Here is a 26,427-nt window from a genome sequence, read left to right on the forward strand (position 1 = left end):
AAATGAGGTGCACCTGCCTCAAGAAGTTAGAAAAATAAGAACAAAAAAATAAGAAAGAGAAAATCATAAAGGTAAGCACACAATTTAACAAAATAAAGGAAGAAACATTTAAGTGAGAAGATCAACAAAGCTGCAGTGTTTTTCCTCAGAAAAGACTAGGCAAATCGATGCATTCCTGATGGATGCTCCTGACAGGATGAGACCGACAAGCACGGATCTTAAGAATGGAAAGGCAGGTGTCACGGTACACCTTACAGCCACTTTTAATCACCAGAAGATAGTGTAGGTGGCTTTATTTAGTGCAGTGCAGAATTTAGATGAAGTGTACAGATGTACAGAAAAAATACATTTATCAAGAAGACAAAAGAGGTCAAATATTCAACTTAACCAAAAATTACTAAAGATACTGCAATTAAAATCTACCCTGATGCTTCACCAGGCTTGATTATCCTCTGGATTGGCTGTTTGTGAACCGTTGTCCAGGGACCCATTTTCTGTTTTCTCTTTCCTTTCTCCATACCTCATTCTCTGGGTCCCATGACTTTTCTTCCTTATACTGTTCAGTTCTTTTCAGGATCCACGTTTTCCAGCAGCTTTGGGAATAGGTGTCCATCACATAGATTAGGGCCACTCTTAAATGCCTTGGCTTTGCATGTTAAGCCAACCTTGAGTTCCTGGGATCAATCCTACTTGGTCAAGGTGTACAGTCTTTCCAATGTTGCTGGATTCAGAGTGCTAATGTTGTGTTTGGGATTTTTGCTTTTGTTAAGAAGGGATGTAAGTGGTCTGACGTTTTCTTCTCCTGTCATCTGTTTCTCTTGCCAGGGAAATATTTGCCTGAAAGAATGAGTTGAAAAATGTATTTTTCCTTCTCCATTTTCTGAAAATATTCGCATATGATAACCACATAATAGCCAAACTCTCTTCTGCTTTCATTTACTCCTCTTCAGCCATGTCCTGTGGCTGGGTGCCGTGGCTCACACCTGTAATCCTAACTTCTCAGGAGGCAGAGATTGGGAGGAGGGTAGTTCAAGGCCAACTCTGGGCAGAAAGTTCACAAGATCCCATCTCAACCAGTAAAAGGTGGATGTGGGAGTGTCCACCTGCCTTCTAGTGCTTGGGAATGTAAACAGAAGCATCGCGATCCGATGGGCAGGGGCATGAACGCAAGACCTTACTCAAACAGTAACTAAAGCCTAAAGGGCTGGGAGGTGGAGCCCCTGCCTAGCAAGTGCAAGGCCCTGAGTTCAAACCCCAGCACCACTGAAAGACTAGTAATTGCCTGCTATTTTATTTTTAATCAGTGCAACAGTCCCTACAATCACATGAAGTATACTAATTATAGTTTTTATGCGTTTCTTTTTTCTTCGTGTGTTCCATTGTAACGAGGACTGTTTCTTACAATGCATAGCTTTTGGATCTTTAATTATTTTGCCAAATTTTCCATGTTTTGCTTGTATTCACAAATGAGCACGTTTACATTTGTGAGGATTCGTAGTGAGCATCGCCTCTGAGAAAAGTTCTATTTTGTTTCTCTATTTTTTTCTATTTTGTTTTTCTATTTTGTTCACTTGGTCACACTCAGAGCCTCTGGGATCCCAAGGAGATTTCACCCAGGCATTGGCTCACTGGGTGAAATGCGCCTGAAAATTCAAGTCCACTGCAGGTGAGGGTTCATACTTGAGCAGAAAAATGACCTCTTCCCTGGCCCCAGTGGACAGGCCACACCCACATGGGCAGGAGGGTGTGCTCACCAGCCATTCTTTGTCCAGGGTTCTAGACCCCGCATCTGTTCACTGAGGTCTGCTCCCTGGCAGTGCCCTGTCTCCGTCCTCTGGTAGCACAGTCATGAGGACACCCGTGGGCCTCCTGAGCTGTGGTTAACAGGGAAGAAGAGGAGAGGCCGGGCCAAGCCAAGCCCGACAGAATACCCAACCACTCTGCAAACCCCAGTGCTCATATAAGCAACAGTGACTCCAACCCAGCTGAGTCCCTGCCCTTCTCCCGGCAGGTGTCCTGCCCACATGAGCAAGGACTTCCAAAGGGCACTTTGTCCTTAGCAGCAGTTCCTCTCAGGAAAAGCATGGGCGTGCTGCTGGCCAAGAAAGTACTGGCCCTGCACCCACAGGATGTCAGGATTCGATCACAAGTATCCTCAGCCCCATAAAGCCTCAAGTTTACATCCTTGCCCCTCACTCGTTGGCTGCAATAAATGATGTGCAAAAATTCTGCATAGAAAATTATAGAATATTTCCAAGAGGCCTTAATAAATGAAATCTGTATCTTGTTCACTAAGGAAAGGCTCAATATTGAAAGGCTCGAAATTGACTAGTACAATGTCAATCACAACGCCACCGATGTACATGCGACATGCAGCTCTGTGGACGTGCGAGGCATCCACATCAGGAGAGGCCCCAAGGTTCACAGGAACCTGGGTGAGCAGAGAAATGCCAACGCCTGGGTTTGCAGAGGTGAAGCTACAGGGAACAGGTGAGGCTCAGGCCTTGGAGGGATTTGGACTGCTCTTCCTTTCTTTGTTTTTTTCTGGATGTGATGGAAAGAATTTTACGGAGGGGTCATCAGGTCTGGCCTATATTTTACAGAGATTCCTTTGGCTCCCCCTCCCCATCTCTATTACGTGTAGAGACATTTCCAAGGCTCCCTTGGACTATGGCTTCCAGGTGGGCTTAGCCAATGGCAGAGCAGAGCCAGGTGTGAGACTAGAAAGCTGGAGGAAGCGGGCAGCAGGTGTTTCTGTGCGCTAGGCCCTCCTGCATACTCCCCACCCCAATGCTAGCACGTTCCCCTTCTGTGCATGGCCTCTGGCTGTCCCAGGGCCTTGGATCTCACTCCTGCTGCCAGCCCCATGGCGTCCGGATTCTGGCAATGCCACCTACTCCCATTGTTCTCCAAGTCCTGGCAGGGGTAGGAGCTTTTGCAAATGTCTGAGCTGCTTCTTGTCCTTGGTTTGCCTTCTCAGCTTTTCCCTTTCCTGAGTAAAACTGTCTGTTTGAAAGCTAGAGTTGCTGCATTGTGTCTGACTGCACCTTGGTTGATATTGGAGGGTTGTGCTGGGCCAAGTCGCTGGCATGGGGAGATGTTCTGAGTCGGCGGTGGGGACAGGGTGACCTCTGCAGTTAACAGGCATTTGTAGGTACAGCTGCCATTGGCTGGACATGGTGGTGAAGAGGGTTGGGGGAAGTCTAGGATCCATCTCGGCTCCCAGCCACTCTGTGGGCTGTGGTCCATCAGCTGAGATTCAAGCTAGAAAGGGCACAGTGGGAGGAGGAGCAGGAAGGGAGAAAGGGGGAAGCCCAGGAGCACATGTGGAGTGACTTGAAGGCTTTGAGGTGGGGGCACCAAACCACAAATCTGAAATCGTGGGAAAGGGCAGGGTTGGGTATAGAGATTTCAGAGTCATCAGGGATAATTGCTTCAGACCCGGAAAGCAGGACAGTGGAGAAGAAGCATGCCTACGTTAAAAGCCAGTTATCAAAACAAACAGGTCGCTGGTCTCACACCCACGGTTAGATCCTACCCACCCACCGCCAGGCTCCTCCAAGGAGCGGCTTACTTGGGATGGCTCTCTTTCGTCACCCTCATCCATTCATTTTAACACCACACAATTAGGCGCCCGCCATGTCACCATCTTCTGTCCTGGAAGCTAAAGTGGCTATTCCATGGTAGGTTGCTCCAAAGAGTTGGGTCCTCACCACATGTCAGTCTTCATACTTGGCTTCTTTGGCATATGACACTATTAGCCATTTCTATCTTGTTTTCCTGCATACTTGGTAAACATCCTTTGTCTCTTACTTCCCTTTCTCTTTTTCCTTGTAATCATCCATCCTATTGCCCCAGACTCTTCATGCTTTCCCAGGGTGCGGTCGTTCCCATCCACTGGCCCGCCGATCTCTCTCAGGTCTAGGTCTCGATTTCAAGTACCTCTCCTAAGCTGCAGGAGCACACATGCCCCACTGTCCCCCAAAGCCCCTAGGCAACTCAAATTCAGTGTAGCCTTTCTGCTAACCCCCTATATTTCATGACTTGAATTCTACACAATAGTCACTCTGAGCAGCAACTGAAAGCCATTAGACACCTTCTTGCTTACCACTACATTGAGGTGGTCTCTAAGCTGTAATTCACATCTGGTCCTCAACACCAGGTCATCCCTGCTGGACCACATCACATCCTGGATTAATGTCTTCCACTGACTGTCCCTTGTCCAGGTGACCTCTGCTGACCTCACTGAGTTTCCTGGTGTTCCATTTTCCTCTCTTCCCAGTCCTACCTTCTAGGCATCTTAGGCTGTCCTGAAATTTCCCTCAACCACACATCTATCTTCTCAGTGAGTTATTTACATTTATGCACCTGGACAGCAAATATTCAGCCCTCAGACCCTCTGGGCTTGTGGGTACCTCCTTTCTGACACGTGTCCCCTGTTCAGTGCCAGACACCCATATGTCTGGATCCATGTGCCCATCCCTGTTCTAACATGTTACACGTTTTACTGCAGGACTTTGGTGACTTTCATGTCTCTTCTTAGAGCGTGTGAACTCCTTCGTGACAGGAACTGTATTTTACCTGTATTAACTTTTTCAGTCTTCAGCAAAATGCTTGGCAAACAGAAGGTACTCAATAAATATTTGATGACTCAAGACAGATGGATGAGGACACTCCTTGGGGCAGGAACAGACCTGCTACATGGAGTCCTCCTGTACCCAGGCACAGGAGGGTGAGCCTGTAGTGCGGGTCTTATGTGGAGGTGATGGATTGATTGGCTCATTAAACATTTATAGGGCACCTGGTAGGTTTTGAGCAGTGAAGGACTGTACAAACAAAACACCCACTGTGTTTTGAGAAAATTACTCTTCCAGGACAGAAAGAAGCAACTGGACATTTTGGTTAGCTGTTCCCACTGAAGAAGGGAGAGTAGGATGGGCCAGGTTGATGGCAGAGGACCACAGTGAAGCCTTTGCTGTGACCCAGTGCCTTCCCTGCCCAAGGCCCTCTTCTCAGGAGGAACTCACCCTTATGTCCTCCAACATAGGAAGGCTGGTTGACCAAGGCAGCATGAAGTACTGCCGCTATAGACCAGAACCCACCAAGAATATACAGGTGCACATATCAGAGAAGTGTGATGTATTTGGGACACACAGATAAGCACGATGGGACAGGCATGTCTGGAGTTATGGGGTTATGGACCCTTCTATCCTTTGTTCTGTCTCAAGGCCCCAAAACCACAGTGCTTCATTGGCTCCTTCCCAAGGAAGACAAGACCCCCTTTATCTCCTCCCTTTCCAAAACCTGCCCTCCCGTCAGAGGGGACTCCAAAGTGTTTCTACTGCAAATCACGAATCAAAGATGTTCAATGATTCTATCCAAACAGCAGAGAAATACTTAGACTATTGGTTTGTTTAAATAGCTGTCTGCTTCCTGGATGATGTCCTACAAAATCTATGAAGACACAAGGACTCCAACTGAGTCCCGGAAATTCACCCAGAAAGGCAGCTATTTTCTTTATGTGCCAAGTTGGGCAACTAGGGGCGGAGGAGAAAAAGTCAAGGGGGAAGCAGGTCACTGTGAACAGGTCATGTAGACTAAAAGAGCCTCTAGTCTGGAGTCAGTCCTCCAGAGAGAGGAGAGAGAGAGGGAGAGAGAGAGAGAGAGAGAGAGAGACTCTCAGAGATCCTTCCCAGCTCCCAAGGCAGGGCAGAGCAGGGACGGGGCGGGCGCGGGGCGGAGCCTCGGGAGCATCCTCTGAGCCGCCGCGGGGCATGCTGGGAAAATCCTTCCTCCCTCGGCCATGGCGCCCACCTGCGCGGCGGCGCCGGCCGGCTTTGGCGCCGCTCCCCGCGGGCCCGCACGGAAGAGCAGCTTGGGCTGTGGCCGCGGGGCGGGCGGCGGCGGCGGGGGCGCGGCGGCAGTGTGCGGGTGCTGAGTCCCGGAGCCGGCATGGGGTCCCAGGTGCTGCAGCTGCTCCGGCAGGGCGTGTGGGCCGCGCTCACCGGGGGCTGGTACCACGACCCCGAGCACAGCAAGTTCACCAACAGCTGCCACCTCTACCTGTGGCTGTTCCTGCTGCTGCTGCCCCTGGCCCTGCACCTGGTGAGTCAGGAGCTTGGGCGGAGGAGGAGGAGGAGGGGAAGCAGGTCCCCCCCTCCCCCCCAGCCCCTTACACCATGGCTGGCCTCTGGATTTAAGGGAGTAGTGACTCCTAGGAGGGCCTCAGGTACAGACAACCTGCGGGGACACCCGGGTTTCACTGGGAAAGGAGTAGAAAGGGCTATGGGAATTGATGCCGGGTGAGTCACCTCATTCCCTGCTGTGGCCCCGGAATGTTGAGCCAGTCTTGCCCCAGGCGTCATGGCGGATTAGTTGGGGATGATGCTGGGGTAACATTTCAATGTCAAAGGCAAGCCTATTTCCGTTGCTGTTTTTTTTTTTTTCTCCTCTCTTCTCTTCCTGCTTTGCTTTGGGAAGACAGGGTTCAGTGATCAGTTACTCACTTACAATTTCTGTACCACTGGGTTCAGAAATCTGTAGAAAGAAATAACGGATAAATCCAATTCACAGTATGCATAGCAAGTATGACAGCTGGGGCTTGGGCGCCACGTTTTAGTAGGGCTGTAAAGGTGAATGCTTGCTGAATAGTCGCAGGGATGGCGTTCTTAGGTAAAGTAGAAATCCCTCATTGGAAATGTGCAAGTCAGAGAGTTGTATGTGCCAAGTACAAAATTTGATGGCTCTGTCTTATTTCTAAAATGATATCTCATTGTGTTCTCCGCAGTCACATCTTCAATGAGTTTGCACTGGGGACGAATTCTGAGTTGATGTTTGAGATGGCCGTGACTTCATCCCTGTTCTCTTTCTGGTACTTTCTCCAGGGGGCTGGAGGAGCTCTGGCTCTGAAAACAGGGTGTCTGGGATAAATTGTGGATAAGTCTCTTACCAGTTCTGTGACCTTGGGGAAAATAACTTGTCTTGTCTGATTTTTCCTTTTCTCATCTGTAAGACAGATTTGATTCTTTGGGCAATTAAGTGAAATAGCACGTGTAACATCCTGTGTCTGGGTTGACCTGGCAAGGGCTCTGTCCTGGACTTACGGTTCTGTCTTGCTACTCATTAGCTGGCTAGCCTGATTTTGGACCTATCCAAACCTTAGTTTTCTCGTTAAAATGTATGTGATAGCTATCAGTGTACAGGAAAATTAAATGGAATTCTGTATAAAAAGCTTTGTATGGGGCACTGCCTGGAAGTCCTCCAATAAATGCATGTTTCCTCCTTCTGTGATTTGGTACATCACTTTTCTTAGGACCTGGTCTCGGGGTTTTCTCTTTGCTTAGAAGGGAAGCTTGACAGAGTTACGGGGAGCTTGGGTTCAAGTCCTACCCCTGCTGCTTTTTAACTGAATGAACAGGCAGCTTCCGGCTGCCTGCTGGTTACACAGACCTAATGACAGAGTTCCTCTCCAGGATCTGTGAGTTAGTGCAGGAGATGCCTGTCGGTCGCTGGCACATAGTAGGTGCTCATGTGAGGTAGTCTTCACTTTCCTCACACACCCTCCTGAATCTTGTGTCCTGCAAAGCCCGGTGGGCGGCCATCTCTGCCTCTGTCTTCCTCGTTCCACCCAGCCATACGGCGTTCTCTTCTCTCTTGGTGTTAGAGTTACTTACTTTTGAGTTCTCCCTGTGCTCACAGGTTGGAACATGTATACCTTTGACTTCCACCCCGAGTCATAAGCTTTCTGAGAGCGTGGATTTTGAATTTGTTTACCCATCATGGTTTTCCTTGTTGTACCTCACAGAGGACCCTGGGTAATGCTGACACACGCTGGGGAGCACATCTCTTTCTGCTCCAGCCACCATGACATCATCTCTCTCTCTCTATATATATATATATAGTACACTCTCTCTCTCTCTCTTCCTGATGAGAGTGATATCCATCCTACATGAAGTCCCACTCTTGGGCAACAGCCCCATTAGCATTTAACCCACGTTCCTGCAGATGGTTTTCCTGGGCACATGTGCTCATTTCTACAGAAATTCACTTGGCATTTTGCTGTATGGAAATGCACAGAACTCTTTCTACCTCGTTGTGCCTTACTCTGCAGCTTGCTTTCTATCTTATGTTTGTAACTAGGACATTGTCTTTAGTTAAGCTCCTCTTTAGTGATATTTAAAAATAACTTTTGTCTAAAACTCAAGATTTTAGAAAGTAAAAAACTGATACTTTAAGTGATTTTACTTTATCTTGGACTTTAAAAAAATTCAGAACAGTTATAGCAAAAATTTTATATCTTTACCCAGTGTGTTAAGTATTATAGAAGAATTGGATGCGGGCATACTTATTTTGTTGTGAGCCTGTCTCTTTAAAACTGTGACAAGCTATCCTCTGCTGGCTCTAATCTTCCGGTCTGTGACAGCGACCTTGGGAGTGCAAGGCCTCTTCCCAGCTAAAGGCTCCGTTCTCTGGCCCTAGGGCTTGAAGGTCTCTGTGGCACTTCAGAGGTGCCTGTGGCCGTGGCCATGGCTGTGGCCTGTGGCTGTGACCTCTTTCAGGTTGCTCCACCTGCAGAATTTGGTCCACAGAACATTTGGCTGTTTGCTGATGGCATGGACTTCCTCAGAGTTGTGTTATTTAGTGTGTCCTGAACTTGGCTGGGTTTTGCCATGATGGTTTAAAGATTCCATGAAGGCCACTACACTGTTGTGAGAAGCCACCTTTCAGTTTAATGGGGACCTTGACTATTTAAATAGAAGTTTCATTAATCATCGAGGCACACATTTCTAAGCCCCACAGTTTCCTTAGGTCTGCTAGGTAATATGGAAAATGTGTACTCATTAGCATTTATAAATGACTTATGTATTTAACATACTCAAAGATGCAAACATTAGGCCTGATTTATTATTGGTCTGGTTTTCTTCTGCACAAACTGAAAGATGACCTGTGGTCAGAGATACGTAAGCTTCTGTTTTCACACGTGTTCCCACATACCTGACAGGTTTCAAGTGGAACTTGACTGCAGGTGTGTCCTGGGGACGATGCTGACCTTGTGTGTGTCCCTTGATGCTGTCTTGATCTGTGTCACTGTTTCATGTCCCACTTATCAGCTGTGTGGTTTTTCACAGGTCACCGTACCTTTCACAGATGTGAACTATGGAAAGGTAGCCTCCCCCAAAGATACCCTGCCCTAATGCACTTGACTCTGCCAGCTGGAGGCCTTTGTGCAGACTGTAACCTATTCAATCTGACATCCTGGTTTACCTCATTGTTGTTATTTTGATGGACTGGTTGACATGTGACTGTTCCTGAAAGGTTACAGCTCATCTGCGTGAATCATGTAGCCCGGGGTTCCCTTTTCCTCCTTGGTTTCCCAGAGCCTCATTATCCGGGCCTCCCGCTCATGGAGTTTCATTTATGTTTCCATTGAGACGTCAGATCCTTTGCACTTCCCCATAACCCACCTGGACATCCGAACCTCCAGCTAGCTGCCCTACCTCCCTGAGGCAGAGTGGGGTTTGAGAGGAAGGGCTGCAGGGTGGGGTGCCATGCAGGCATTCTTCCCTGGGCCCCTGGCACCAGTGTAGACCCGGCCTTTCTGTGCTCTGACTGAGCACTGTCCATGAAGGTGTCCAAGGGCTCTGCCACTCCGGCCAACTGCAGGACTGATGTCTGTGGAGGGCACAAGGGCTCTGTGCTAGGATTGGCCTCCCTAGCCTTGGCACTGTGACCAGGCCATTGCCCCCTGTCACTAGCACAGCCCCTGAACCCTCCTGAGCTGACACCTCCTTCTACAGACATCGTCTGCTTGCCCTCTTCCCTGGGGTTGGACACAGGCACATGGACACATCCAATATCTGTGCCCAGGCCAGCCCTGCTGAATAGATGCTGACCCTGTAGTGCCCTCCAAAAGCAGATCCTGTGTCCTTTTCCTGTTAGAGTGTCACAGGTTCATGTCCAGGTTCCTACTGGTTGAGTCCATGTCTCTAGCCCTCCCCGCCCACGTCTCCTGGTGCTTGAGATCGCTCCCCGAGTGGCTGGTGTCTGCTGCATGGTGCCTTCCTCAGAGAGGCTGTCTTCCCCCAAGTGTGAAGTTGCTTTCTGACTTAAGTAATCTTTCAAACTAGTTATGAATATTGTCCAGTCCTCCTCGCACGTCAGCCACTTGAATCTCCTATACTCTAGGGAAGAAAAAACATGGAGTAGCTCTTAATGGATTCAGGTTTTCCTTTTTTTCTGATGGATTCTCCCCATAGCATGTGTGGTTGTTAATAGAATGGGCACTAAGAACAGGTCACACTTACGAAGTGCCGTGAGTCAGGCACTTTTGTGAGCAGTGCTCTGCATGAACTGATAATTCACAGCATCCCCACCATGCCCGGGGAGCCCCTCAGCGTTCCACTTTATGGTTGAAAATGGCACAGGGAGGTTGGTTAAGTAGTTAAGGAGGCATAGCCAGGCGTGCCCTCAGCAAGCATCTCCACCTGTGATGGGTCACTTCACAGCCTGGGCACATCGGTATGGAGAGATTACTGTGAGCCTTCCCACACGCTTGTCCCCAACACCCCAGAGAGAGGAGAGGCAGCCTCTGTGCACAGCCTCCTGCCCTACGCTTGCCATAGCACGCAGACATGGCTCGGATCTCAGAATGTCCAGCTCCGTGTACTCACCTGTGCTCCAGTGGTCCAGCCATTTCCACAGGCAGGAAGGTACACAGGGTCCATCTCTTTCTCACCTCCCTCACCAGCGGACTGAGTTTCTGATGCCCTTGGCCATGGAAAGCAGACTCAGGTGCTTAAGGAGGGCTCCCAGGGAGGCATCACTGCTCCCCTGAGGCTGGTGGGTGGCCAGGTGGAGGAGGAGTGGCTGGTGAAACCAGGAGAACAGTGGATATTGAGTGTACGAAGATCTGAAGTAAGCGGAAATCTGGACAGTTTGAGGAGTCTGGTTTCATTGTAGTTGGACTGGCCAGATAGGTGGCCTCAGGGGCGGAACATGAAAAGGTGACAAGTGTAGCTATTCACCGGCTAAAGTTTGCTCATCCTGAGGCCAGTGGAAGGCAGGGAGGGGGTTTATCAGTGACAATTGATATATGGGACATTTCTGGCTTCAGTGTAGAGAACGATTAGAGAGACAACACGTGGAGGGTGACGTTGGCCCATTCTCCAGCCCCAGCCTGCCTTAAAGATTTATTTCCAGGAGATCTGTAACAAGGCTGTCTCCTGTCAAGCAGCCTGAGCCTGGTGCTTTCGCAGGCCATGTGACTGACAGTTTCTGACACCTGGGATTAGAACCTTGACCTTGGACTCCCCGCCAGTGCTTCTCCAGCTCACTGTTTTAGGTGAGGCCAGAGGGCAGTCGGCAGTGGCCTGGAAATGGGGCTCCGATGAGGTGTGATCAGGGAGGATAGCTAACATCACTGGGAGTCATAGAAAGGAGAGACACCATGTTCTGGAGTATTCCTCTGGCTTTCTGCACTTGTCTATATTCCTTACACTTTGCCATGGAGCACACGCCACTTGTGTCTGCTTCCACCGAAGAAGCCAGGTCCTTCTGTGGTTTCTCTGATTCGGCATCCCCAGCCTCTCCTTTGCTCATCTCAGTGTACCAGGCAGAGTGCCTGGTGGTGACAGGTCAGCCAGAGCTCCGGCCTCAGGCTCACAGTCCAGTGGGGAGGATAACCAGGGAAAACAGGGCCGGCTTTACAAGGTGCGTCAAGGGCTGCAGGAGAAATGAGGGGGCTGTTTCTGAGGGTGGCCAGCCAGGGCTTGTCTGGGCAGCTGGCCTTTTAGCTGAGCTCTCAGAGGTGAGAAGCCCGGCCAGGCCTTGAGCTGGGGAAGAGCAGGGAGGTGGGGGGAGCAGCAGGGCCAGATCCTAGAGACCCTGCAAATCATGAGTTTGCTTTAAATCTCAGAGCACTGGGATACACCAATGGGCTCCTCCTCTTCTTCCTTCCTAGCCAGTGGGAAGTATGACGTGAGTTACTCTTTATCCCCAGTTTTCATTTTGAAAAACTTCTTTTTGGTTTTCCTTTTTTCTTGGGCCATACTGGGGTTTGAACTCGAGGCCTTGCACTGGGTGGGCAAGAGTATTTAGAACGATTGCTAATGTACAAAATGTTGCTAGAATAGCACAGTGAGCGCACATTCGCTTCATTGGCTTTGATCGGTCCTCAGAATTTTACATTTGCTTCGCTTTATGCATTTTTCCTTCTTTTTTTTTTTTTTTTACTTTGCTGCATTATTTCAGAAAATTGCACACAACCAGACACTCTCCCCCTGAACCTAAAAACTTCCCCAGGTATCTTAAGAGGAAGATCAGTCTCCAACGTAATTAACACACTCATAATGAAACAATACCGTGGTCTAACAGGTAGTTCCTATGCAAGTTTCCTTTCTCTTGGATCCAAGATTCAATCAGAGATCATAGACAGCTTCTAGTTGCTTGATTGGCCTTTATTCTAGAAAGAGTTTTCAAAGCCTTTGTTTTCTTCTGTGGCCTTTGAAGTCATTTTGCATTATGTGTCTTCATTTGGATTTTTCTGGCTGTTTCCTGGGGGTGGATGGGTGCTTGTGCACATTTTGGCATGGTACTGTTGTGTAAGGGCTGTGTCCTTGCTTTTCCTTTTTGATAGTATTGGGATTTGAACTCAGGGCCTTGCTAGGCAGGTGCTCTACCACATGAGCCCCACCCCTAGTCCTTTCTGCTTTGGTTATTTTTCAGATGGGGTCTTGCATTTTTGCCCAAGATGACCTTGGCCTGGATCCTTCTACCTCTGCCTCCCATGTAGCTGGGATTACGGGGGGGTACACCCAAATCCATTTTATTTGTTCAGATGGGGTCTTGCTAACTTTTTTCCTGGGCTGACCTTGAACTGTGACCTTCACAATGTTGGCCTCTGGGATAGCTGGGATTATAGGTGTGAGCCACTGCACCCAGCCCTCTGTCCTTATTGTGCATCACATTAGAGGAGCACCTTACGACTGGTGCTGACAAGTGTGGTCATTGTTCAGAGTGTAGTCAGCCAGATGTTCGTATTGTAAAGCCAGCTGTTTCCCCCTCCATGCTCAGTATGTAAGCTGGGGAGTGAACCATGGAGTCTGTGTGCACTACATTCCCAAGAACAGTTCACTCAGTAGCTGTAGCATACATCAGTGATTCTTGCCTAGAATATTGATTACAAAGGTGACTGCAAAATAGTGGTTTTCCACCTGTAATTTTCTTTCTGTCTTTGCTCGTTTCTGCCCCTACAACTTTGCTGGGCTTGTTGGCATTGGTGTCGTTGGATCATTTCTTTATTCAGTGGACTGCCACACATCCCTATTTTGGTATTCAGATTGTAACCACTCAGCTGTGTGGGGTCCTCCTGCGCTACCCAGGTAGGAATAGTGAGCAAGGTAGGAGAGGAGAAGCTCATCCAGTGCTGGCAGTCCTGGTTCTTGAGAGCCCATGGCCTAGAGGCTGGACACCCAGAGGCTCCCAGCTGCAAATCTTGAGAGCTAGGGGCCTCTTGCTCCAGGCTTTGGCAGCCAGAGACTTCCGGCTCTAGATACTCAGGCTGAAGGCTTACCGTTCTGGGCGTTAACCCCCAGTGTCCTCAGCACTTGACAGCTGTTGTAATCCTCAGCTTTCAGCAGCAGTGAGCGGCAGGCAGCAGTGGGCAGTGCCTGCCAGTGTACAGCTCCTGGCAAGGCCCAGGGTGTGGGGACCCTCAGCTCCTACAGTGACTAGTGTCACCATGCTCAGGCCTAGGGAGTCTGGGTCCCTCAACTTCTACAGTGACTAGTTTCAGAGTTCTTCGTTCTACAGTGTTGGGACCATTGCCCTTGACAGTGGCCAGTGTTGCAGCTCTCAGGCTTGGGATGCCTGAGACCCTTGACCCTTAAGGCTTGGTGGCCCTGGAATTCTTCCAGTGACCAGGGCCAGCAGTTTCTCGCATCTGGCTCTTCACAGCCTTCAATCTTATGTAAGTTTTCTGCCCCCTTTGGCCTCCGCTCTACTTCCGCTGCATTTTGTTGCTTCTGCCATCTTTGTTCCTGGTCATTCATGCCCTGATCGCTCTCTGGAGGGAAGTCTTCAGCTGCCCTCTACTACTATTGCTGCTGTCACCTCTGCCACCGCTCTACTGCTGTTTTGTCTGTCCCATTTGTGTTCCTCTGGCTTTACTGGCGACAAATCAGAAGTAGGCAGGAGAGAAAAACTTTCATTGGGTCTAGTGTTGCAGTAGGAAGAGGCAGCACAGGAGGCTGTCACCCAGCTGACTTCAAAAGTGGGCCAAACCACCTGCTTATATAGCCAGAAAGAGGGTATGGCAGGGTATTTGAACCAGTCATGCACAGCCCTGCATGCAAATGAAGGACTGGGTTTGTATCAATCACAGCAGAGTCTTTCATGCAAATGAAGGACTGGGTTTGTATCAATCACAGCAGAGTCTTTCATGCAAATGAAGGACTGGGTTTGTACCAATCACAGCAGAGTCTTTCATGCAAATGAAGGGCTGTACTTGCACCAATCACAGCAGAGTCTTTCATGCAAATGAAGGACTGGGTTTGTACCAATCACAGCAGAGTCTTTCATGCAAATGAAGGACTGGGTTTGTACCAATCACAGCAGAGTCTTTCATGCAAATGAAGGGCTGTACTTGCACCAATCACAGGCCTTCTGCTAGGCCCCCAGAGAAAGTGCTCCCCTCTCCCCTGAGTGAAAATGGCTGCTAGAGTTCACTGAGGCTGTTGGTGGTAGAAAGTCCAGAGGAATGGTTGTGGCTGGGGCAGTGGCTTCTGGAACCAGAGTTGTGCTCCCAGCATCTCATAGCTGTGGTCGTCCAGTAACTTCCTCAGGGCACCCACGGAGTGGTCAAAGCAGCTGGGCTGCCATGAGGGCCGTCAGGCTGGCTGCTTGGCTGACAGTCCTCTGATCAAGGCAGCTGGGCACCAGGAAAGCATCTATGGCTGTCAGCTTGGGAGTCAAATCACCCCAAACCCCAGGATCTTAGCTTATTTGAAAGAAGGGAAAACATTAAAGGGTGCTTATAATAAAGGCTTATCACAACATTAACCATATGTACAGTGGTCCACCGGTACCCACCTCCTGCCCCAGTGCCCAGGGAGAGGTGCGTCCCTTTGATCTGTCTCAAAATCTCCCGAAACTTGGCAAGGGGCACCTCTCATACACCTCCCACATCCTTTGGATATATTCCATTGGTCAACGAACACGTTCTCGCTTTTTGCCAACAAGGTATTCCAGGTTTAGTTTGCACTCTCTCTGTCTGAGCCCCAGGAGAACCAGCCATTTCTCTATGGAGCCCTGATCCCTTTCTGGGGAGTGGTATTAGGGAGGCACGTCTAAGGCAGCAATGGTTGTGGCCATGGCTCTGGGGTTATCTTTTCAGTAGACAGAGGTCTACTGAGATTGATCTCTTGATTGAATCGAATAATAAATTGAATGTCTTCAGAGACCTGAATGCAATCTGAATAAAAGGGCTCCTTTGTCCACTCCACACTGAGAGCCTGGTTTACAACATACCATCTGCTCTGTCCATCAGGACAGGAATGACCAGCACAAACAAATATTTAAGGGATGTTTAGAGGTCACTGTTATTAAGGACAGCCCCACCAGCAATGTTCTGCCCGAATATTGTGTCATAAAGCTACATGGATTAGTCCTTTCTTCCCTCACTGTTTTTTGCTTCATCTTTGCGGGTATGCTATCAGTTGATACATGGTTTGCGTTTACTGACGAGACTGTAATTTTTGTCTTTTCTCCCACCTTTGCTGATTTAGTAAGTTGTTTCGGATGTAAAATGTTAACATTTCAAAGGAAAAGACGCAATAAGAGACGATAACAGCTGCAAGAGCCTCTCTGGCTGGTAGAAAGTAGGTCACAGAACAAAAATGAGAGGGGAAGACTTGGGCTGTTTTAGTTCTGGTGGAGAGGCGGAGGTGGCAAACAAGATGGAGAGATGCATCTAGGTTTTGAAGGGATGTAGGGGACTGGTCCATGTGGGGTGAGGAGTGGCGTGAGAGTCAAGGGGCTGTGGTTGCCTGGTTTGGCAGAGGTGAGAGGTTGACCTTGACCGAGATGGGGAGAGAGGTTGGTGGAAGGGATGGGGACCTGAACACCTTTTGCACAGGGAACTTCAGAGTTTCCTTTTGGATGTTGGAGTGGAAATGGAGATCGGTGTGGAGCTGCCCGAGCTGGGCGTGGGGATGTGAAAACTGTCAGTACAGAGACTGTATTTACCCCAAAGGACAGAATGGGATCTGCTGGGAAGACTGAGGAGAAAGACAGGAGGGCTGTGCGAAGGGCCCAGAGACCAGGAAAGAGGGCGAGGTGTCAGCCAGGCGACCGGGGGAGCGGACAGGGCTGTGTCAAGAAGTAAGAGGGAGAGTCATTGCATCCGTGAGCCACTGTGTTGCGTAGAGCTGGGGACAGAGGAAATGGTCCTCGCCTTTTGTCACTGGAGACACTGACAAGGGTTAGCACTGATCGCTGCAGGCTCAGGAGGCAGCGGGAAGGGAAGGGAAGGGATGGTGACAGTAGCTCAGACGGTCCTCGTACAGCCAGCACAGGAATGGCACCACGCCTTAAGGGCAGAGGGGCCTCAGTGTGGCTGGATTTGAACTCCTGGGTTCCAGGCCTGGTGTCTCACCCACAACTGACCCTCAAGTATCTTTTCCACGCATGGCCTCTGACTTGGTAGGGACGACACTGCTCAGTGCCAGTGGAGCCGTCTGGGTGAGGCCTGGGTCCTTAGACGCCACAGCGATGCGGTCAGAACCCAGAGGTTAAAGAAGGGAACGTGAACACAGAGACTGGCCTCCACGCTCTGGCTCGTCCCTCCCTCAAAGCCCCATTGCTTCCAGGGCGGCCTTCCTTGTATTTTTCTGTAGCAATTCTGTATTTCTCTGTGGTATTTTTATAATAATTGTGCATGTTCCCTCCATCATGGGAACTTGGACTTTAAGAAATTCTAGAAATTGGATCAAACAAAAATTATTTTATCCATTGGTCTTAAATCTGAGAAGGAAAGGAAGAAGCATTCCGTGGAGGACACTGCAAACTTCCAACTCCCTAGTGTTAGCTCTTCTGCTCTGACATAGATATTTCTGTTGCGTTATGCACGCTTTAATTTCTCCCCGCCAATCTTATACCCCTCTGGTCCTCGTTGTCTTTTGCTGACAGGGGAAGAAAAATGCCCGAATGTGAGCAATCGCTCAGCAATCCGGGGAACAGACGCTCCTCCAGCACACAGTCCCCACTCCGCAGTTATTTTTTCTTATTATGTATCAACACCTCTCACTGTCTTCATGGGCAAAAAAACCTCTGCTCTTTGTTCCATCGTAAAACCCTGCATCTGAGTAATAAATTATATGACTTGTTGTTGGAAGACTAAATAATTAATGACACATCCAGACACCGAGCTCTGAGTGATGGGTGGAGACGAGGATGATGACAGAGGAAAGACATAACATCCCAGCGTTTACTGTTTATCATACAATGTATCAACCCTTTTATACTTGTCTGTTTAATGTTCCTAAAAACCCTGTCAATAACTTTTCTTCTCATTTCACAGAGAAACAAGTTTACAAAGGCTAAATAATTTCCAGTGCGCAAAACGGAGAAAAATGTGCAATGTAATACTGGTCACTCTAAAATCTTTTTATTTATTCGCCAATATTTTTGACCAACTATTTGCTGGACACAAAGCTGGTGTTAAGAGTGTGACAGAGAGGTCAGGTGCAGTGGTTCATGCCTGTGATTCCAGCTACATGGGAGGTAGAAATTGGGAGGATCACGGTTTCAGGCCAGCCCAGACAAAAAGTTTGCGAGACTATCTCAACAAACAAGCTGGAAGTGGTGACTCACATCTGTAATCCCAGCTACTTGGGAGATAAAGATAGGATTTGGCTGGAGACCAGCCCCAGCAAAATGTTGGCAGGACCCACATCTTAACAAATATGCTGAGTGTTGTAATTCACCTATAATCCTGGCTACACGGGAGGCAGAGATAGGAGGATCCTGACCCAGGCAAATTTCCTGAAGACCCTATGTGAAAATTAGCTAAAGCAAAAGCAAACTGGGGGCATGGCTGGAATGGTAGAGCCTCTGCCTCTCAAGGGTGAGGACCTGAATTCAGCCCCAGTGCCACCACTTAAAACAAAGTCTCAGCAGAGGATTCCCCGGGGTGTGGCACCTGCATTTGGCAGGCAGGGAGAGCAGGACGCAGCTCTGGGCCTTGGACGGGAGAGGCTCACACCGGGGCCCAGAGGAACCAAGCACTGTGAAGTGGGAGACACATCTAGGATCACAAGAGCGAGGGGCTGTGACCCCAACACTGAGGAGGTCAAGGCAGGAGGAGCGCAGGTTTGAGGCCAGCCTGAGATCCTGTCGCAAAGACAGTGGGGGTGGAGAAGGGTGAAATCTGCACGCAGATGCTTATGTTTTAAAGAAATCAGCAAAAAGGTAAAAGAAATTAACAGCAGGGAAACACGAGGGACAGCGGCAGGGCTGGTGGGGAGCAGCATGCACGTCCACGATGGTGACAAACCAAACAACTGACCGCAGAGCTGCCAGGCTGCAGACAGAACCCAAGGCAGATGTCCACGAGGACGTCAAACCGCATCCAAAGAGCCTGCCAACCATAAGATCTTATGTGTGGTTTGGAAGTATTTCGTATGCAGTGGACGACCAACAAAATAAAAACTCATGTTAATATCTTATTTTTTTTACTACTAAATTTTTACTTTTTTTTGGGTAGCCTTGGGACTTGAACTTAGGACCTCACACTTACCAGGCAGATGGACTACATCTTGACATCTTGAACCATACTTCCACCCCTTAACTTTTACTTTTTTGTTCTTTCTGGTGGTTACCGGGGTTTGAACTTAGGGCCTCATGCTTGCTAGGCAGGTATTCCACCACTTGAGCCTCTCTTCCAGCTCTTTTTTGTGAGGGGTTTTTCAAGGTAGGGTCCCTTGAACTATTTGCCCAGGTTGGCTTTGAATCCTGATCCTCCTTATCTCTGCCTCCTGAGTAGCTGAGATTACAGGTGTGAGCCACTGCACCTGGCTAATTTTTACTTTAAACTAACATAATTTATGAGGTACAATGTGATGTTTTGGTCTGTGTATACATTACGACAAGATTAAACCATGCTGAGTAAGTTAATATCTCCAGTAATCAGAATTTTAGCAACAAGAAAAACAGATACTAATATAGAATCAAAGGACCCTTAATGATCTTTAAAATTAGAAATACTGCTCTGAAATCAGTATTTATTTTTTAAAAATAAATATAAAATAAAATTATAGCTATCTATCAAAAAACCAGAAGCAATGACAACCTAGTGAGAATAGAAAGCTGGAAGGTTGAGTTATGGTCTCTAAACACCATTTACCTGGGCTCTTTGCAGAAATTGCTCATCCCAGGCCTGGGCCGGAAAATGCCCCAAGGGCGTCTCTGTAAGTAAAGAAGCTACAGATTTAAATCTAAACATAGACCTGCCATATGATCCAGCAATCCCACTCCTGGGGATATACCCAAAGGAAAGCGACTCAGGTTACTCCAGAGGCACCTGCACACCCATGTTTATTGCGGCACTATTCACAATAGCCAAGTTATGGAAACAGCCAAGATGCCCCACCACTGACGAATGGATTAAGAAAATGTGGTGGGAGGCACTGGTGGCTCACACCTGTAATCTTAGCTACTCAAAAGGCAGAGATCAGAGTCACGGTTCAAAGCCAGTTCAAGGCAAATAGTTTGCACGACCCTATCTCAAAAAAACCCATTACCAACAAAAGGGCTGGTGGAGTAGCTCATGTGGTAGGGCTCCTGCCTAGCGAGTGTGAGGCCCCAAGTTCAACCCCAGTGCCGCCACAAAAAAAAAGTTTGATATTTGTATACAATGGAATTTTATTCAGCCATAAAGAAGAATGAAATTTTTTTTGTCTGCAGGTAAATGGATGGAACTGGAGAACATCATCTTAAGTGAAGTTAGTCAGGTTCAGAAGGCCAAAAGCCCACGTTTTCTCTCATATGTGGAATATAGACCTAATACAAAAACAGCGATACTATGAAAAACAGGTCTCACTAAAGGGAGGTCACATATGAGAGATGGAGGTAAAAGAAGGAAGTTAAGAAGGTGAACATGGCTGATGGACTTCCTCTGCAACAATAAATATAGGATTTTTAAGCCTGTTGAAATCACCATAAGAAGGTGACTAAAGGAGAAAGGAGAAAAATAGAGAGGACAAACCAATTTGGAATATAATACATATACTCATGGAATGTCACAAGGAAACTCCCTTTTTGCTATCATAAACAAACAAAAAAGTCTTTTTTTCAAAAACGGAGAACAGGAAGGTAAAACAGGTCCTGTCTGGGGGTTGGCACCAGTGGGGGTGGGGCATCTAAGGAAAGGGCATAGGAGGGTGAATATGGTGGAATATTAGGCACTCATGAGTGAAAATGGAGAAATGAGAGCTGTCGAAACTATTCCAGGAATGGGGGGGCGGAGGGCAAAGGAGAATGATGGAGGGGTGAATTCAGCTATGATAAATTGTAAGAAGTTCTGTAAATGTCACCGTGAACCTGCAGCACAACCATAATATAGCATAATAACAATAATAATGATGATAATGATAAAGAAACCATTGAGGTGCACTGGACCCGCTACAGATGCCCAGCAAGCTTCAGTGGGGCTGACTTGAGCCCCAGGAAGTCATGCTATTGTGTGGGAGTGGGGTACAGCCCACAGGAGGGGGGAAGGCAATGAAATGGCCTTGTGTCTGGAGGTGTAGGATGGGAGGAGCCCGGACAGGACATATTGACAGGACATAGAGAGGAATGTTCCGGAAGACGTTCCATTCTGTTTGCAGGGCCTGTGTTAAGGAGTCCTGGGATCGGGGAACTTTCGGGAGTGATGTGTCACACGGAGGATGCTGTGACACTTTGCCCCTTGGAGGAAGTACTCAGAAAATCCTTAAATCTCTGCTCACTGCGTGCGTGGCCTGGTGGGGTGCCTGGGTTTTCTGCAGATGTGACCAAGTGCCAAGTGGCCCTTCACCAAGGACCAGATGAGAGCCAGCTGTCACCCGGGAAGCAACCTGGACTCTAGACAGAGCACTGCTCTGTGGACTTTCACTCTAACTTCTCGCCTCGCCTTTGCAACCTTCCCGCTTCTGCAGTAGCCACGTTTATGAGGTTGGAAGGAGACACGGTGTCCCTCCTCTGTGCTGTGACGGTTCCCACGAGCCGTGTACAACCTTTCCCGTCTCGTCCATCCTCCCCTGTGCTCTCTCGCTCTTACTGATGCCTTCTGTTCTGATTTGGGTGGGAGCTCCGCCGTCCTTCCCAGGTCGAGCAAGCTTCCACAGTGGGCCAAACTCGAAGCCAGCCGCTTGGCTTCTTGCTCCTATCACCGGTCCACCTTGGGTGTCTGGGGACTGCATTCCACAGGGTCCCGCCTACTGCAGCGGAAGGGAGCCCCACTGTCTTGGAGAGGCCTTGTCTGAGAACATGGCCTCTGGGATCACCCTGGAGAGAGGAGAGGAGAGGAGGGGATGGAGGAGGCGCAGCTCAGGGGCATCAGCTCATGGTCCATGCGTGGCCTGAGGCTGCACAGGCCCCTTGCCCAACCACAGGCCACCCCTGCAGACCCTGGTGCTGTACAAGATATGTGGCAACTCTGGGGGAGGGACGGGTTTTGAACCCAGGGCTTCGCACTTACAAAGCAGGCGCTCTACCGCTTGAACCACTCCTCCAGTCCGTTTTTCTCTGGTTATCTTCGGGATAGGGTCTCCTGAACCATTTGCCCAGGCTGACCTCGAAACTCGATCCTTCCAATCTCAAGCCTTCCGAGGATTGGGATCCTTCCAATCCCAAGTAGCTGGGATTACAGGCAGGAGCCAGGCGCCCTGTGATGACAACTTTGTAGTGCAGTTTGTAGTAATGTCCTTCTATTCTTATGGACGTCTTCTTCTTTTTTAAATCAGATTCTTTCAACAAACTCTCTAGCTTTAATCTGATTCTTTTAAATTAAGGTAGTTGAGGTGCTGGGGGCTGTTAGCAGCCTCTGTCTCTCTCTCCCTCTCACCCTCTCTCTTTTCCACCTTGGCTGCATTTTGCTGGAATTTCTTTACGGATTCACACCAGCAGTGTGTGTGCACAGGGAGTTTTTTGGCCTGTTTAATACCAGTGTCCACTTCTTCACATGTTTATTAATTGATACTTAACGTGTGGACTTCTCCCCCCACCTTGTCTTCCCCGCTGGTGGCAATTTGGCTCGCTCTTTGCTGTTCTTTTCGCTTAGCCATTCTGCCTTCAGTCATGGCTTCAACTAGGTGACAGACTCAGACAAGACCACAGCAGGGGCTCGGGAGCTGCGGCTTACACTGGAGCAGGCACCAGATTTCAGAGGACCTCAGTGCTTCATGAATGAAAGGGTCTCACTGGCCACTGAGGCTGGCCATGACACCTCTTGTGATGCTCCCATCCTGTTCCCATCCCAAGAGACAGGGAGTTAGTTAGAAAGACCCTGAGGTGGTCTGAGGTCCTGGGGCAGAGCTGGGAAGGTGTGAGGGCAGTCTGTGGAGTCCTAGGATTTTTTCTGCTCATTGAGGTGGTTGGGCAGAACTGAGCTGACTGCTGAGGTCCTTTGCCATGGCTGGACATGTAGACCCATGGCCTGCTGTGTCAGCCCAGTGGGAGGTCGGGAGGTGACTGTGCCCTGCTCATTCCCTGGGTCCTCTGTTCTGCACAGGTTTCTTCTTTTGTGAGGAAGCAGCAGCTTACAGGCCTTTTCTGGCTTTCAGACCAGGTGTACAGGGAGACCACATGAGGCTGAGGCAGGAGCTAATGGAAAACTGGGTACGTTCTCTCCCTGTGTGCTTCCTTTCCTCTGTGGGTGTCTGCCTGGAAATCAAACCTGGCTTCTCAGATCCACCGGACGGAACAGAAACCCAGACACCAGAGACAAAAAGTACACAGTTTAGCGGTTCTTTCTCTTCAACAAAATTTGAAACCTTGCCTGATTTCTGCTTAACAAATGGTACAAAATGAGCTTGGCATGTTGGCTCAAGCCTGTAATCCCAGCTACTCAGGAGGCAAAGATCAGGAGGATGATGGTTAGAGAAAAACTATGGAAAAAGTGGGAGACCCCATCTGAAAAAGAAACTAAAAGCAAAAAGGGCTGTGGTAGAGGGCCTGCCAAGTGCGAGGCCCTGAGTTCAAACCCAGTTCCGCACACACACAAAAAGGAAAGCCCATGACCAAATGGCTTTTCTCTTCCCTCCCTCAGGCCTTTCCCCCCACTGTGGTCACCGTGCTGTTTTACTGCATCTCGGTGACTGTCTTCTTCACCGTCATCAAGCTGGTGAGTTATCGCCTGCATCTCATGTTCGACAAAGGTGAAGTGATTCAGCAGCGGCCTCCCGGGGAGAGAGGAAAGCCAAGCTCCAGCAGGGGGGCCAGCAGCGCACACACGGCTGGTCACAAAAACCCAAGGTAACCCTCCCGCCAGTGTCTCTCACAGCCTCAGTGCTGTGGTTTGATCAAGGTAATATTTCTCCCATTTTAGTGGCTTGGAAGACATGCCAGTCTGGGTAAGCACCGATCTATATGCTCTGTTTGCTTTTTAAATTTTATTTTGTTGTTTTACAAGTGTTTACTTTTAACTTTTTTGTTATCATATTATTGTTGTACTGGGGGTACATTGTGACATTTCCTGAATTTCTTACTTATCATAGTTGAGTTCACGTCCTCCATCATTCTCCTTTATTCCACCTCCCCATTCCTGGAATAGTCTCATTTTTCCATTTTCATTCATGAGTATATAATATTCCACCATATTCACCCTCCTACACCCTTTCCTTATATCCTCCCAGACAGGACCTGATTTACCTTCCTGTCCTGTTTTTGAAAAAAGACATTTTTGTTTACTTAAGATAGCTACACAGGGAATTTCCTTGTGACATTTCCGTGAATTTATGTATTATAACCCCAACTGGTTCATCTCCTCCATTCTTCTCCTTTCTACCCTAGTCCTCTTCTTATCATGATTTCAACAGGTTTAAAAATTCTGTATTCATTCTTCTATAGGAAATACATCAACCATGTTTGCCTTCTTCCTTCCTTTACCCTCCCTCTCCCATTAGTGACCTCCCCTTATCGGTTCTCATAACCAGAATGGCTTAACTCACCATCAATACGACCTCATACCGTGACCTACAACGTACCTGCCTCAGGCTCAGCGTTGCAAAATGTTGCACATTAGTGTTTTTACCTTGCTAGTAGATGCCGAGTGCATGCCAGAGTGTTTCAAAGACTAGTGAATGCACCGTCTGGGAGCCAGGGAGGACGAGCATTTCTTGAGGAGTAAAGCTGGTGACCATTCCTGCACTACTCCCCACTAATTTATCGTTTTACAGGGACTTTGATCACGCTCACTTAAAGACATGACTTGTGTGTAAGGAACAGGACAGAACAGGACACAGTGGCTGGAGGGAAGGGCTTCGCCCGAGTGCTGGGCTCCGTGGCTGTTCTAACGTCACTGCTCTGTGTGTCTCTTGCTGGCTCAGCGGTTCCAGGCATGTCCCCAGCGACAAGAAGGAAGACACCCCCGCGAGCCGCCCCACGCCACCGCTGCGCTGCAGCTCCGGAGAACAGAGCATCCACTCCCGTCACTCTTCGGGGCCGTTGGTTGGTGGCCTCTTCATTTTCAGTCTCTCCCCATGTTTCCTCGTCGACCCCTAGTGTGGCAGTGTGCCATGGTGGTGGCTGTAGGTGGCTGTGATTGCTGGGGAGCACACCGCAGGCTGTGGATTTGGCTTGAACGGTGCCTTTGGGGCCATCAGACCAATGCCTGGCCATGTGTCCACAGCACACCCACGGGCCTCTGCCGTCCTACACAGGTCCTCCATGACTTCCTCCTGTTCCCGTGTCACCCACCAAGCCCTCGTATTTGTAATGCCTTGGAATTAACTCCGCCTCCTCCTGCTGTCCACATTAAATCTTTGCTCCTTGAAAGCCAGTAAATCACCTTTTTTCTAGAGGAGCCTGGCTGGATCTGTTCACTGTCGTATAAGCCATGCCCTATTCCTTCTCCTCTTGCTCTCTTAATCAGCAGGCCCCCTTTGTCACAGTACAGTTGCTTTGTAGGATGTCTGCACTTGGCACAGTCTTGCACCTATCTTACAGAGGTGTACGGATGTGCACACAGAAGTGTCCTCTTTGTGCCATCTAGAAAATGCTGGCTGCTGTCAGTGGCCGCTGACTGCCTGCAAACACACTGATCCTTGTTTTTCATTTATCTCTACAGGAGTTGCCAGCTCAGGAAACCGTGGACGATCTCGAAGGTAGAGTGTGGCCGTCATTCAGTGTTTTGTGACAGCAAATTCAAATGCATAACTGACCACAGCTGCACTGAGACTGCAGTCATGCTTGAACTTCGTTTCTTTAGGTCTTAATTATTTATCACCAGCATTTGTACATCACGTCTACCTTAGGATCGTGATGTCTCACGGCCACACTTCCTTGTCATTTCTCCAGTCTGTGTCTTATTGTCATAGGGCTCAGAATGGCAGACACAGGACGGGATAAGTTTGCCACTGAAGTACAAACCTTTTATTACAGTACCTACCTTGGAAGACGGCAGGAGAAATGATGTAGCTTTCTGCAAGTCTGCATTGCTTTCAAGTTAGTTACACATTTTATTTGGGGAAATTGAATTTTACCCTAAATTTTTTTTTTTTTTTACTTTTGAACTAAGATTTTGTTTTATCATCTTTTGGTCATCTTTGTAAGGCAATTTATTTTGCCGTCTGTTGGGAGCCTGAACAGCTCCTTCCTTTCTCTGCAATTCTTTTTGTTCCAGACGAATTATAGGCACTGCTTAGATTGTAAAATAGTATAAATTTCTATATTCTGGGAAACAATTGAAGTCACACCATGGCCCCATCATTCAGCTATGTCCATTTTTACAAAGGCAAAGAGATTTCCAGCTTTCTTTGTCTGAGTCGCTACTGTTAAAAGACAGTGCACAGCTGGTAGGTTTTCACTGGCTTAGTTACACAGAGTACACAACCGTGTTGCCTCATGTCTGTGCTCACACACACTTGCACACGCACACACACACAACTCACTCTCACACACTCTCACCCTCACACACGCCCCTTCTTCCTCATTTAAACCACAGATTCCTCCAGCTTAGGTGTGCTGTGAACTGCTGATACCCAGCACCCTGCTCCGGCCTTTGGTCTCCATGCCAACTGAAAGCATCACTCCCTTCCTTTCTGACTTGTGTCAGGCCTTGGCAGCGGTCTCCTACATCGTTCCTGGTTTCTTCTAAGAATTTTATGGTTTAAATTTCTGCATTTAGGTCTGTGATCCATTTTGAGTTCCTTGTGCATGGTGTGAGGCAGGGGT

The 26,427-nt window shown here is 48.6% G+C and overlaps 1 protein-coding gene across 10 annotated transcripts in view; it reads left to right on the top strand.

The window, feature by feature from the left end:
• Window positions 1–5,886: 5,886 nt before the first annotated feature.
• Pcnx2 (pecanex 2) overlaps window positions 5,887–26,427 on the top strand; it is a 192,747-nt gene continuing 172,206 nt past the window's right edge. For 3 of the 10 annotated variants that reach the window (XM_074056857.1, XM_074056858.1, XM_020182141.2), the window contains exons 1-4: window positions 5,887–6,105; window positions 23,303–23,508; window positions 24,582–24,702; window positions 25,322–25,358. In XM_074056857.1, the coding sequence (XP_073912958.1) occupies window positions 5,953–6,105; window positions 23,303–23,508; window positions 24,582–24,702; window positions 25,322–25,358 (517 nt within the window). In that variant the 5' untranslated portion in view covers window positions 5,887–5,952. Of the gene's footprint in view, window positions 6,106–23,302; window positions 23,509–24,581; window positions 24,703–25,321; window positions 25,359–26,427 lie in introns of those variants that run through there. The other 7 variants (XR_012442221.1, XM_074056860.1, XM_074056861.1 and 4 more) reach the window with 3 other exon arrangements.

The sequence above is a fragment of the Castor canadensis genome, chromosome 15 (genome assembly GCF_047511655.1).
Source record: "Castor canadensis chromosome 15, mCasCan1.hap1v2, whole genome shotgun sequence".
NCBI classification, from domain to species: Eukaryota; Metazoa; Chordata; class Mammalia; order Rodentia; family Castoridae; genus Castor; species Castor canadensis.